Genomic DNA, 14,972 nt, shown 5'->3' with positions numbered 1-14,972 from the left:
GTCCTTATGTTTTTTTTTTTCAAATATTGCTTCATAAGGTAAATTCGTGCAGGGTTAAATTACTACATTGGATGTAGATATATCGTGTATCTCTATAAACATAAGACGGAACTTTTATGGTTCAGAAAAGTTGCAGGCGTAATGGAAATTTCGGTCCTAGGTATCTCAATGCTTTGGGAGGGGAGGGGATGCATACGGAGGAATGGGGCAGTAGAAATGATTCAGGCTACTGTTGTTACATTGCGAGCATATTGTCATGGTTAATCCTTCACGTTCACATCCCTCAATAACCTAGGAGCAGGTTTCATAACCCCAGGACACCGCGTACAAAGCCTAGCAGTTTTAGAATCAATGGCACGATGTGACAAAGTATTGCAGTTTTAGAACCACTGGGGTGCAAAGCCTAACAGTTTTAGAACCACTAGAGCGCAAAGCCTAGCAGTTTTAGATCCACTGCACCGTCTGGCAAAATCTACCAGTTTTTGTGACAAAGCGTAGTAGTTTTAGAACCGCTGGGGCGGTGTGAGAAAGCCCAACAGTTTTAGAACCACTGGGGCGGTGTGAGAAAGCCCAACAGTTTTAGAACCACTGGGGCGGTGTGAGAAAGCCCAACAGTTTTAGAACCACTGGGGCGGTGTGAGAAAGCCCAACAGTTTTAGAACCACTGGGGCGGTGTGAGAAAGCCCAACAGTTTTAGAACCACTGGGGCGGTGTGAGAAAGCCCAACAGTTTTAGAACCACTGGGGCGGTGTGACAAAGCCTAACAGTTTTAGAACCACTGGGGCGATGTGACAATGCCCAACAGTTTTAGAACCGCTGGGGGCTGTGTGACAAAGCCTAACAGATTTAGAACCACTGGGGCTGTGTGACAAAACCCAACATTTTTAGAACCACTGGGGCGGTGTGACAATGCCCAACAGTTTTAGAACCGGTTGGGGCGGTCTGGCAAAATCTAGCAGTTTTTGTGACAAAGCCTAACAGTTTTAGAACCACTGGGGCGATGTGACAATGCCCAACAGTTTTAGAACCGCTAAGGGCGGTCTGGCAAAATCTAGCAGTTTTTGTGACAAAGCCCAACAGTTTTAGAACCGCTGGGGCGGTGTGAAATCTGATGACATCGGTTCACCACAAGCCCGACTGCTGGGTATGGTGTTGCGGGGGAGGTGTCGTTGGTGTCATACGGTCTTGTTGTAGGACAAGGCTTAACGCTGTCGCACAAGTGGACCATAGTTTGATGGTCTACATTTTTTTGGGATTTAAAAATCAAGCTCTGGATGTGGACAGTTTAAACCGGATTAAATTGGATATGTGTGTGTGTGTGTCCCCGTGTGTGTGTGCGTCAGTGAGTGTATGTGTGTGTTCGTTAGTGTGTATGTGTGTCTCCGGGTGTGTGTGTATTCGTGAGTGTGTGTGTATGTGTTCGTTAGAGTGTGTATTTATGTGTGTGGTAGTTCACTATCAATGAACAATACAGATAAAACTCATGGTTTTATGCGAGAGGGGATGTATTGCATTTGTAAAAAAAACTATTATACGTTTATAAATATAAATACGTTATGTTTTTCTTTATTAAAAGTTTGATAAAATAACATTTGTCGCAATTGGACAACTGTCTATTCGGGCATCTGCCACATTCGGCCAAATGTCCATTCGGCCAAGTGTCCGTTCGGGCAACTGTCCGTAGTGTCTTTCGGGAAAACTCCGGGTCCTTTACTTACGGTACCTCAGTGGCGTCATTTGGTCGGGCGTCACTCAGTCAGTGGCGTCACTCAGTGTATAAACCGAGATTGTCATTCGCCCTATCCCAGAGGCGTAGCGATGGGGGGGCAGGGGGGTACATATGTCCCCGGGCGCCGATCTTAGGGGGCGCCAAAATGGGTTGTAAAAACAAATTAAAATGTCATTTTAGCTGCATTTTTGCATTATTAATAGTTTGAGGGGGGGGGGGCGGGGCAAATCGAAAGTTTTCGGGGGGGGGGGGGTGCAAATCGAAAGTTTGAGGGGGGAGGGGTGCAAATTCAAAATTTGCTCCCGGAGGGGGGGGGGGGCGCCAAATTGAAAGTTTGTCCCCGGGCGCCGGGAAGGGTCGCTACGCCTCTGCCCTATCCCACAATCTTCATCTACCCTTTTACTATTAGTGGCAAAATATCCTATTATCAGCACAACTGCAATTGTTTAATTTGGTGTCAGCTCCAAATAAGTATTAGCCGACCACGCCCCCGTCATGTGACACAGCTGCGGTACTATTTTACACACTCTTACCATTTTAGAACCGGTATTCTTCTTCTTCGTCCTTAGTTGTAATGTTGGATGTGATTTCCTCCAACACAATAAAGTGTACCGTGTCAATTCGTTAAGCGCCATTTAGACCGTTGACTCTAATTTCAGCCTGATTTTCTTTATGAATTTGCTTCCATAACCTTTGTCCACCCAAGAACAAATTACTAGGCAGCCGTTGTTTTAGTTTAGAGTTGTCTCTCCTAGATGAGTTGCTGTTACCAGCTATCGAGCCTCATCTGTCCGTGGGTTTGAACTCGGGACTTCTCCGTTTAGCAGCCATGCGTTTTACCGTACCCAGCACGGAGACTCATAGAAACGGTATTTATACCTCTTTAGAAATTCGTATTATACTTTAAACTTGGAAGCACCTTCCAAAGAGCATCACCATTAACAAAGTATTAGCACGCTAATTAATTATGTTCTTTAAAAATAAATGCTCGAAGCATTAATTAACGTATGTATTTTCTTTATAACTTTATTAATTAAAAATAAAGAATTGTATTTAACTTTTAAAAAAATTGTTTTTATTATGTTTGAAGTAAGCCATTCAACGGCCCTGACCATGTTGTTTTAAGACAACGATTTTAAAAAATAATATCGCATTAATTAACCTCTGGTTATGTTTATAAATCAAACAAATTAAAGGTATGTCGTGGATTATTATTTGTTTTCATTCCTCTCAGAGTGACATTTCCCTGGTTTTAATAAATACGGACAGGCGAAAATATTTATTTAAAATTTAAAAAAAAATATGCTATGACCGAGGAAATGATAGATGGGTGAGTCTGTTTTTCATTTATCTAAATGTCACGATGCACTGCAATTATTTATCTATTTTAAATAAAACAAAAAATTTAAATTTGCTTTATAATAACAACGTTTTTAAATACAGTAAAAATAAGAAAATTGAAGTCCGCCATTTCAATTAATGATAGGGCCTTGTGTATAGGACTATTATTACAGACATTCAATAGATACATACACATATAGGTATGAGTTCAAAATGGACTCAACAAACCCGTATATCAGTCTACTAGGCCTAGTTGCAAGTAAGCGTTTTGTAACTAAGCATTAATAAATACAATAGGCATGATTGGACCGTACATATTCAGTTTGACAGGGTAAAATTAAAATACTAGTAACAGTAGCGTTACGGGTGGGGGATGTGGGTAGAGGCGGACGTTACAGTGTGTCACCATCTGAATTTTGTTTCTTTCAGGTATCTCTCCTAGTGTGTGGATTTCAAGTGCCGCCATTCCCCCCCCCCCACGAGAAAATGTCTAGAAGAAACACTGCTTACATCTAGTAGGGGTTGGATGAGGTGACACCCGACCTAGTAACGCCGCTGTAATGTAGTATCTATACCCGACACAGATAGTTTTTTTAAAAAAAGCTAGAAACTGTATTAATAAAAGTTTTAATAATAGCCCTATCGATGTATTATTCCAATAAAGATATTGTTTAAATAGACAACATGTACATTGAATAATGCATTAACCTCATTCGAAAATGCATCAAAATAGATGCATATATTATATACACGAGGTGGGAATTTCCCAGAATAAATACAATTATACAAGCTACCCCTCCATCAACATGTTGTCGGTCGTATGAATAATAGGCCTATCAATTATGATAATTAGCTAATTAGAAAAGACCTGTTACGTTGTGAGAAATGTATATAGGCTGATATCTAGTGTTCTAACCTCAAAATGTCTTGGTTTTAATTATTAATATGTTAAAAATAAATTGCTATAGATCTACTAGGTGAGCGCAAATAGTTGATGTCTGAAGTTTAGAGACCATGCTTGAAAGTTGATTGTAAGGTAGATGCAAAAATAATAGATGAAGTAGAGTTCATCTGCTTCCAGAGTTTCTTCAAGACATCTCTTCCGAACGAAATGGAATTTATGTAGAAAATAATACATACTTTTAAGTGCCCCCCCCCCCCCCCCCGGAGAAAAAAGTCTGGAAGAAACACTGTTTCTGAAGCAGGAGGTTTGTAATGATAGTAGTTCACTTTTACAGGGGAGTGGTGCCGTCATTACAGACGTCACACTCATAAAGTGGCAAGGGTATGTAATTTTGTGACGAGGGGAGATACTCAGAATGTGAGGACTCACTTAAACATTTTAAAAAGTAATGCTAGAAAAAAAAATTCTGTAAATAGTAAATGAAAAGGATTAATTATTTGACTTAAGAATTCCATGGTTTAAAAAACAAAATAAAACTGCAGTCTTGATGATTTACGGCTGAGGTATGGGTCATTTTAAGGGGGGGGGGGGGGGGGAAAGGGGGTAGTGGTGTGTTTGTGATGATGAAGAGGGCAGTGGTAACAATCGTCAAAAAGTGTGGACATCGCTCATGGATGACCCCAATCATGTGCTGCTTTGATATCGGATCAGTGTTTCTTTCAGATATTTTTTGGGGGGGGGGGGGAGGGGGGCGCCGCACAGAAAGCTGTCATGCTTCAAAATTTTTAATTAAATGAGTTTTTCTAAATCCGTATGTGTCCACATAATTCGTTCTACAAATGTTAAGTTGAATAGAAATTCACCTTTTAACTAGAACCGGCTCAAGGGACACAACTCTAAGAATGCCTATTAAAATTAGCTATTTCCCTTATTTGAAGAAACCTATTTTCACAACCCAAATCATACTTAAACTATGGGCAACACTCCAGTACTGGTTAGAGAATGTAATAGTAATTCACATCATCGGTTTTATGGATTAATATTTGTCTACTACTTGTAACTGAAAGTTACATTTAGCACTAGCAGCAATATATTCAAAATTTATTTAGTACCATAATATTTCACTTGATTGAGTAGTGACTACTGTACCTGTTTACAAGTACCTGTTTACAAATCATGATAAAACAACCAAACAAAAAAAGTGTATTGTGGGTACTTTATTTCCAACACCATCAAATTGAAAACTATTAAGACTGTCCTCATATACTAAAAATGGGCAGTAATTAATATATCAAGCTGGTATAAAATAGAAAAATACTATGATTAATGCAACACAACTAATGCAATGTAAGGAAGTACACAACTGAAAAAAATTCTTAAATCAGAGTAGTGTTAATGCCACAAAACACAATTTTAACTGAAAGTTGCTCTAAATATTTATATATATATATATTCAATGTTTAATCAATGCATTAAATTAAACAGGAATTGAACAAATGTGACTTAAGAAAATATCTTTAAAACAAACTAGATATACAACTTCTTTCTTTAAAAGTAAACCAAAATGCTTACTCAGTGAATAAAAATAAACCAAATGATCTTGAAAAACTGCATTTATTTACATATATCCTGGGACAGCAGTGTTTGCCTGTGGTTATATACACAAAAAAAACTCCAGTTGGCTCAGTATGAAAGACAGTTCTATTTAGTTTAAAACTTCACATCATTCTTACTAGTACTTAACTACAGCAAATGAAACTACTCATCAAGTAGTATGTTTTGCAATGCCATTATAAAGTAACAAGCCTGAAATAAAGGTATCACATTACAATTATATATTGTACTCAGGTCGATTTACACAAAAAATTGTGAACATTCACCTTTAGTACACACATCTTTTATTGTATGCTGATTCTTAACAAATTTGAAAACTTAGAAAAATTATGATTATTCCACACAAGGTTATCGCTAAGTTATATTTGTAAAAAATAACTAATTAAAATAAAAAATCTTAATGGGGGGTGGTAATTCATAAGCATTACTTAAGTAATTTCTAAAATCAGAATAACAATTTAAAAAACAAAACAGAATGAACAGAAAATCCAATGTAAAATATGATAGTAATATTCACATTAGGGGTTTTGTTTAAAATCAATTCTCTCTTTACTTTTTACGTGCCATCGTTGTTGAAAAAAGCAGTTGCTTTTCTTTCTTCTTTTTCTTTTTCCCACCACTGCTGCTAGGAGAAGGACCATCCTCTGTAAGAAAAACATCTTATTACTTGTATTTCTAATAAAATCAAAGCAATTTATAGAACATTAGATATGAAAAGTATTTAGCTTACCTTTAGAATGTCTCTCCACAATATGGGCATCCATGGCTCTACTTATGTCATCAAACCAAGATGCAGCAATGGGTGGGGCAGGAAGATATTCAGCATCTTCATCTTCATCAATTATACCATAATGACCTGTTGGTGACCTCAGCTCTGGCATGGTGGCAGATGAAGTAAGAGTGGGGCTATGTTGGGATGACCCACGTCCCCATACACTGGTTTGGGGTACAGATTTACCCTCTTTCAGCATCTAGAACAAAATAAAACATTAGAAATATTAAAACAAGAAAAGTGTAAAATAATTTTATTGCTAATGTTTTTAAAACTAGAACTTACAGCTGCAAAAGACATAGTCCCTGAACCAGTCTGACTTCCTTCACTGTCAGTTCGTGTTCTGTTTCCCCATGGACCTGCTGAAGGAAAAATATACACAGGCTAGTCAACTATATCACAATTATTACCCAGACAATTGCAGGAGGGTTTGCACAATTTTTCTAAGTGATATTCCAGGCTTCTATTTTGGTTAAAAAGTCCAGATTTTATATAGTGTTTTAGCAACTCATTTATATAAATGATGAAACATTAGTACTATCATTTGTACTGTCATTTCTATACTGCCTCCTAAAGTTTAAACTATTAGAATGATAATCATGAAACTATTTTGTTTCCAACATTAAATCAGCAGCATTTACAGAGATTTCAAAATTAATTTGAGGTTCCAAAATAGTTAAATGGACAGCAGGAGAAAATAGTAGAGGTGATAGTTTAAGTTTAACAAAAGGTGAATTAAAAATACAGGTAGATAAATTATACCTAGACTACATGCCTCCCAATAATTTAATGAAATAGAGGGTAAAAATCGAGGTCAACATTTCCATGCTCAATCTTTCTTTCATTAAATAATTTTTAAACACCTGAAACACATTCACACGGTCAGTCAAGCAAAAAAAGAAAAAAGCCTAACAGTCCCCTCTACCTTCCACTAACAATGACATAGTAAATGAGTGATCTGGTTTCTTCTGAGGACCAGCGGAAAATGCCATAACTGGAGAAAATTAACCAAAGAAATTCCATTTTGTGAGTCGGAAAATATGGACTTAGTGGAAAAGTTTTGTTTCCAGACTTGAAAAATCCTGCCCAAAAAATGTCTAAATTCCAGACTGCGTACGAACCCTGTGCAGTCACCAGCTTTTTCCTGAGCTCAAGTCATCTCTAAAAACAACCAGTTATGCTTAGCATCAGACTCAGGTTTGAGATAGTAAAGGTGGCTGAGAACAAACAGTGCTGAGCATGCAATCATGTATACTGTGGTCACCAGTCAAGATAATTAAGCTACATGTTAGTGTAATTAAGAGAACCAACCTCCAGGTTTGATTTCTCCTCCACAGGTCTCATCCACCTGTGGTCTTGTGACACCACCAACAGCTGCAGGACTGGATAAAACCTCTTCACTGTGGTAACTTGATAAAGGAGATGGAAACTGGGTCAAGTTGTCCAGTGGAATCTCAACTTCAGGGACTGAATTTTTAAAATGCATGTGATAAGTAGGTGTGCTCAAGCTACCTTTTTGTGTGCTTTAATTTAAACACAATATTTATTGTTTATATTGCTCATAGATGAAGATACATTTTTAAATCATTCATTTTTGAGTATTTCTAATTAGGTCAATACAAGAAATAATATCTGACACCCAAATGCACCTAAACTATTTAATGCATCCGGCACCAATTCAGATAAAAAAAAAAGTACTTACAAATCCCAAAAGACTTTTTATGTTCAACTTCTTGTTGCTTTGCTCTCATTTTATCATCTTTTTGTTTTTTCTGTCTAGCTCTTCGCCGTTTTTCAAATTCAGCTATGAAAGGAAATAATCTAATTTGAATTATCAATTACAAAATACTTATAAGCGAGTGTAAAAATGTAAAATTAATTTGTAATTTTAAGTATTTTACAAATAATCCTGTTAGAAATATTTTTACTTACGCTGAAAGTGTCTTAGAGTGCTTTTACTTATGATTGGTGGTAGGATTTTAAGCTCCACCACATGAAATTCACATGTCAAAGGGATATGATTTAGATACCTAAGACGTTTGCGGATATCCTAAGAAAAAAAACATTTAACATGGTTACATATATCCTAAGAATGGTATAACAAGGGAATAATTATCACATTTTAAACATCTTATTTTTATTCTAGCAGATTACTTTTTAGAGCAATCAAGCAAAAACATGATTCATTCATAATAAATAAAACATCAAGAAAAGTTAATGTTAGAATATACAACTTACTTCTGTCATAAATATACGTTCAATAGCAACAATACTAGCTTTGATTACTTCTGGGCTATTTTCAAGGCTACCATACTCCTTGGTTAAGCATTGGGCATTCAGTGAATTCAGGTAAATCTGTTGTCCAGTGGATGCTAAATAGGACAAAAATATTTATGTTGTAAAGTTTGTCAATGATGTTAACATTACCTCTTATCTGAAAATAACCACATTTCATTAGGTACCCTAAACTGCTCAAGATGTTTATTAGTGCAAGTTAATACAAATCAATGATATCACTGAAAAAGTTAATTTAAGCTCTAATATACTGCTGTGTTTTAGTATTAAAAAAATAACTTTTTTGCAGCTAAAAAAAATTGCACAGAATTGATCATTCAGTAAAAAATTGGCCAGTTTTAGCCTCTATTCCATTCTATCATGTTTTGCAAATTGGTGTCGTGTAATTGATTTGGATATTTAATTATAGAATTTTCTGCAAAAAAAATTGAATTTTTTCTCCAAGATCTATTTAATAATGCACATTTTCTACAGCTATGGTTTTTGCTGGTTAATATCAAAATATTGTTAATATACTTTACGAGATGTAACTGACATTTAACAAAAGGTAATAAAATGCCATCCCCAACAATAATCCATGATCATCTCCAACATCTTACCTTGATAAAAATAATAAGTATCCTTGGAACGGTTCATAACATTTTGTTGAACAGCATTTCCACTCTCTGGCAATTCTAAATAATCAGCAGCTTCCTCTGGTGTCAACAGCTGAGAGTTATCTATCCCTTGACTAAGGGCTAAAGATGACAGTTCAGGTTTGATTGTTTCTGAGTTAGGGCCCTTTTCAGAAAAGGCTTTAGGAGTCAATGAATCATTGGGGTCTGGGGTTTCTGTGTTGGTAGATTCTTCTGTAGTTGTTTGCTGTTCTACATTTTCAAATGCATCTGCATACTGTATAGCAATCTTTACAAAGAAAAATGAACTTATGTTAAAAAAAAACTCTTACTAAGACTTTAACACATCTATGCAGTGATAAAAAGAAATATCCCTAAACCCACATGAAATATGAAACAACTTTGAGATAGGCTATTATTTTACTAACAGCAAAGGAAATACTCACTTTAGTACCATCAAATGAAATGCCTGCTGCAAGAGGAGTACTGTCAGGTATTGTAGCTGACTTTTCAATGTCAATAGTGGATGTATCAAACGAGACTGTAGCTTTTAATTTATTTTCACGCTTCTGAAAGTCAAAGAATCTATTTTAATTTGATTGTATTCAAATAATGTTATCTAAATTTTTAACTAAAAAAATATATATACACAACACAGAGCATCTACCTCCTCTTTGAAAAAAAATGGATACCATCTATTTTACTTAGCTAAATTGATTGCTTACTAAACCTAAAGACCCTAATTACCTCCAGCATGTTCTTGGCCATATCTATGTAGCAAACTTCATAATCTTCAGCATCTAGGAGATGTGCTGCAAGTGAAGCTTTCTCAAAATCTATTACCTGATTCTGTACCTGATCTTTAGTAGCCAATAACAGCTTCATAAAATTGGTAACATCGCCATCTGAAATATAATTCTGTATAAGTTATACAAAAAAAGCAATTTTAATGAATACATTTTATTCTAAATGCACAGTATCGTATGCATGTTCAGTTGCAGCAAATTATTTTAACCTACCATTAATATTATGAGGAATACCACATCTTTCTCTCCAGTTGGCTTTTGGTGATGTATACACACTACCCTTGCTCTTGCGCATCAATCTCATCTCAATCTCATCACCCACCTTATATTCAGGTACCTCAATACATTGTACACTGTAACAAAAACACACATTTAAAAAAAAATTGTAGGCTTTTTACACACAATAACCATAATTTTATGTAGCTTTTGACAGGTTTTCATACTTCTCATCCACTATTAATAACTCACTTTCTAACTGTTAGACATAGTTATAAAATAAATACCTTCTTAGCTCATCTGGTGATATTCTGTTGGGACAAACAGGGCATTTATTTTGTCCTCCATTGTCTGCTTCATCAAGATGGTGCAGTATACAGGCCCAACAGTAAGTATGCCCACATTTTGTTATCTTACCTAGTTTAAAAACAAATTTTAATACACACCAGCATTGAGAATAGCAGTACTATATTTTCTATATTAACTTCATAATTTCCAATATAAGTTGACATATGCAAAATGTATATTTAAGGGCAACAAATTTAATTTAGATAACAAAGCAGTTTTTAGAATGATTCTATTGACATACCAGCAAACGGAACTTGAAGACAAATAGGACAAGTTACAGTTTCTGTTGAAAATGTCCTCACTAATTCTACCTTGTCCCAGTTAACTAACGCATCTGGATCTATGGCTTGCTCAGAATATTCCCCATCTTCTCGAACAACAAACTGACAACTGTCAAAAAAAAAGTATGAAATTTTTAGTTCTCAAAAAGATATAGGAAATGGTTAAAAAATGTGAATTTTTTTTTATTAAATTAAAAACAACTGCTCATTATAGTTACACCTACTTAACACATATTTGTATAAATCAGGTGTGAAAATTTTTATATGCAGTACTTGATAACTTTTAAAATGTGAATACCTAGCTTGCAAAAACTGTTCTTTGCTGTAGCGTACAGCCGGTGTCTTTTTGAAAAAACGTCGCCCATTGCCAGATCTGCCCCCGTTATATCTCCAGTTATCATAGTTTCCTAACTCACTGCGCGTACCATAGGAGAATTTTAGCAAATGATTTGCATTGCCCTTACGAGAGCTTGTGTTGGTTACATCAAAAATGTCAACAACTTCAGCTACCTGCAAATTACAAAGGTTAATTACACATGAGTAATACAGGCTTAATCATTGTTTTAATCTTCAATTATTAACCAAATAAAAAACCTACCTCTTCACTTTGTCTATCATTAAAACTGTCTCTCGGTCTCGGCCTCTTGTCACTAAAATTTCTATTAGACCGAGGAATCTGTCTTGAATTTTGGGAAAGTTCTTGTGATTTTCCTCCATTGCTGCCTGGCTCTCTCTGTCTACGTGGTCGTCCATAATCTAGAAAGCAAAATTTATCTAGGTCTTAACACTTAAAAAATTAGTATAATATGCAAAGTGCCTAACCTAAAACAGGAAAGTATCATGTAAAAGCAACTAATACATGAAGTTATTAACATTCAGTTGGATAAGGATTAAGCAAAAAAAAAAAACAAACCCTTTTTAAACTTAAGTAAAGACTACAGTTGTACATGCAGCTCTTTTCATGGGGTTACTCCCAACTAGAGAGCTTGCTAGAAAAGTATTCATAAAAAGGCATAAACCATGAATGTCTTTCTCATTTAGATCTAAATTCTAGGCCTAGTTACTAATATTTATAAATTTGATATAATTGATTTAAGGCCTAAAATGTCTTAATATTTTAAATAAGTAGGATGTTTCTAAGATTAACTCTGTCATTCTATTAGTTTTACTGTATTAGCTTGGGCTAATATTAAATAAAAAAGCTAAAATTATTCAGGCCTAAATTGGCTTATATTAGCCAATTTAAACAGTCACGATGTTCAATATTTTGTAGGCCTATATCTAGCCTATTAATTTAATAAGCCTAGTATTTTGATCTACATTAGTAATCTACTCAAGTAAGTCTATGACTATAGTATGCTTAGTAGGCCTTTAAATAGTCTAGAATTTTGAAATTTTGTTTATTGTGGCTGTATTGACATTGTAGAATAAATTACTTTAACTTTAGACATATAATCAAATAACTACATCTAGATCAGCGACAAGAAAATGTAGTTCGTAGGGTGTTGTATGTAGTGTTGGACCTGTGTGTTACTATTTTGATAATAGTATCTTTATTCAGTAATACTCCGTTTTAACGTATTATTAGCCGCTTCACGTTCACCTCCGGTTGAGCGTATTTTGTTATAAACACAAAATCAAAAAACACAAAAACATTATGAAAACACTAGGATTAGATGATAGATATGGATCTACTGATTTTTTATGATTGTGTGCTTTAATTAGAAAAGGTAAAAAAAGATTATAAATAAGCATCACAGTTGCAATTAAAAAGCGTGTGATCGTCGGCGGTAGAAAAATCCCAACATGGTGAAGGGTTCACCGTGAGTTCACATTGACTTTATTTATAAGCATACGTCATTAGCTTAGGGCCATTGTGAGTTATTTGTAGTATCACGAGCCGACCCGCGGCGTATCATATGCCTCTATTTAGTTGTTTTATTTTCTACTTTTCAGTAATTCATAATTTGTGAATTCGACAGTACCAATGCTGCCACTGAAAATATTTGCTTTAAAACACTAACCCCCCCCCTTTCCTACCCTACACCCCCCCCCCGTGAAAGCAGCCTCCTCTTAGTTACCTCCTGTAAGTTTAAAATCGTCTCAAACTAAATTATCTGCCCCTAATAGCCGTCACTAAACCCGGCTCTACGATTTGTAAACATTTAGTGTGGGTGGAGGTGGTAGTGATAGTGAGGAAGAGGGGGGACTGCAAGGCGCGCTTGCAGCTTGTTTTCTAACGTCTCCCAGAAGAGAATTATATAGATCTATATAGATGAGTGCGTGACATTTTTAACAATACAAACTTAACAGACTTGCATTTATGAGTTTTTCCTTAAATGACACGAACCTAGTTTTAAGAGAAAAATAAGCTAAATCTAGATTCTAGTGCACATTCAATATTCCAGGTTATTCCAAATTTGAATTTTTCTCAAGTTTTGACAAAAGTAAATGATCGAAAATCAAAACAAAAGTTCATAGGCCAAGTGTTTTCCTAACATTTTTGTGTTTTGACAGTTTTGGTTGTGTTGATAATAAATAAAATACGCCCAACTGGAGGTGAACGTGAAGCAGGGAATAAAATACGCTAAAATGGAGTTTTACCCTTTAATTTTATTCTTTAAACTTTAAGTGTTCTGAGGCTAGTGACCGTCTTTGTTGTGAAATCTAGATCTATATATTTTTTATTGTAGATCTGCGAGAGTGGGTGGGGAGGGCTTTACTTTTGACTCACCACTTTTTTTTTCAGCGATGACACCATTATTTTTAGGCTGAACAGGTGATGAACGGAGCTGAAGTTTTTTGTCCATTGCACCACTGCCTTCGTTTAACATCAACAATACAATAAAAAGAAGGGTCTGAGACCAAATCTGTCTGCAGTGCAGAGTTGGGTTGTACGCAAAGTTGAGACATCATTTTTAGAATGCCATGTTGACCACCCAAATAAAAAAAATGTATAGTTCTTTATGAACAAATTATTATAAACAATCAGATGGCAAAGTAGTTGTGTGAAGTAAAAGAATATGGTGGGTACAACTGTACCCTAACGCGCTCGTATGAACGCTAGCACCCTGTAAAACCAAGCGATCTATGATCGCCTAAAACCAAGATGGCGTAACGGTTTCAGCTAGTCCCGGACAGACTATACCAGATTTATTGCCAAGAAATACTCGATGGGCTAAAAAGCTGCCGCTAAATAAATACAGCCTAAACTATTTAAAGTTTTTTTTTTTAAAAACACCCTTTTAATTTAAATTTATAGTCATAAAGTTGTGCCTTTTACGAAAAATGGCATTTATGTAGACAAATAAAGCTATAATGCTCAGTAGGCCTTAAAATAAATCCAATTTAAAAAAAAAATCGTTTAATGTATAGCAGTAGCGTAACGAGGGGGGGGGGGGCATATGTCCCCGTGTGCCGACCTTAGGGGGCGCCAAAATGGGTTGGAAAAATAAATTGAAAGGTCGAGGGGGTGCAAATCGAAAGTTTGAGGGGGGGGGGGGGGAGTGCAAATCGAAATCATGAGGGGGGGGGGGGGGCGGGTGCAAATCGAAAGTGGTTGGTTGGGGGATAGGAGTGCTAACGATGAAAGATTCGGACGGTCGCTATTGGAGGCGCTCTGTGCAAGTTGTAAAAAAAAAATTACGTTCATAAAAAGAGTAAAAGAATACTAAATTCTTCGTCAAGCTACTTCGATTTTTACCTCACACAAATTCAGACCCCCTCTATAATGACCTCCAACCTAGACCTACCCCACCTCCCCAAAATTGATTAAAAAAACAAACAGCGAATTCTATCTAAAATATTATATCCGATTCCCTTACTGGTAGTGTGAAGTCGTTTATGGACAATCTCTAAACAGTATTTACGGCATTATACCAATATTTCAGACACTTTTAACTTTGAGGTAATAAATAACGTCACGCTTTTTTTATGTTTACCCCCCCCCCCCTCTACTTTATCACATATCGTCACAACAATAAGCCAGACCCCCCCCCCCACAAAAAATGACGTCACACTCCAACCTACAACTCTCCTCAAAATTACAATGC

At 35.9% G+C, this 14,972-nt stretch overlaps 1 protein-coding gene across 1 annotated transcript; it reads right to left on the bottom strand.

Moving 5' to 3' along the window:
* Positions 1-5,182: 5,182 nt before the first annotated feature.
* LOC131939809 (E3 ubiquitin-protein ligase RNF10) lies at positions 5,183-14,060 on the bottom strand. The gene is made up of 16 exons (XM_059298328.1): positions 13,655-14,060; positions 11,519-11,676; positions 11,219-11,430; positions 10,881-11,029; positions 10,579-10,708; positions 10,289-10,428; positions 10,017-10,174; positions 9,716-9,838; positions 9,255-9,558; positions 8,599-8,732; positions 8,293-8,410; positions 8,063-8,164; positions 7,672-7,827; positions 6,646-6,722; positions 6,319-6,559; positions 5,183-6,232 (listed from the first exon to the last, which is right to left on the bottom strand). The coding sequence occupies exons 1-16, from the start codon at positions 13,752-13,754 to the stop codon at positions 6,138-6,140; spliced, it is 2,397 nt and encodes a 798-aa protein (XP_059154311.1). The 5' UTR covers positions 13,755-14,060; the 3' UTR covers positions 5,183-6,137.
* Between the last annotated feature and the right edge of the window lie 912 nt (positions 14,061-14,972).

This window comes from Physella acuta, unplaced genomic scaffold (genome assembly GCF_028476545.2).
Source record: "Physella acuta isolate Inbredline_101_S28 unplaced genomic scaffold, ASM2847654v3 ptg000296l, whole genome shotgun sequence".
NCBI lineage: Eukaryota > Metazoa > Mollusca > Gastropoda > Physidae > Physella > Physella acuta.
This window is presented reverse-complemented; position numbering and strand designations above follow the sequence as displayed.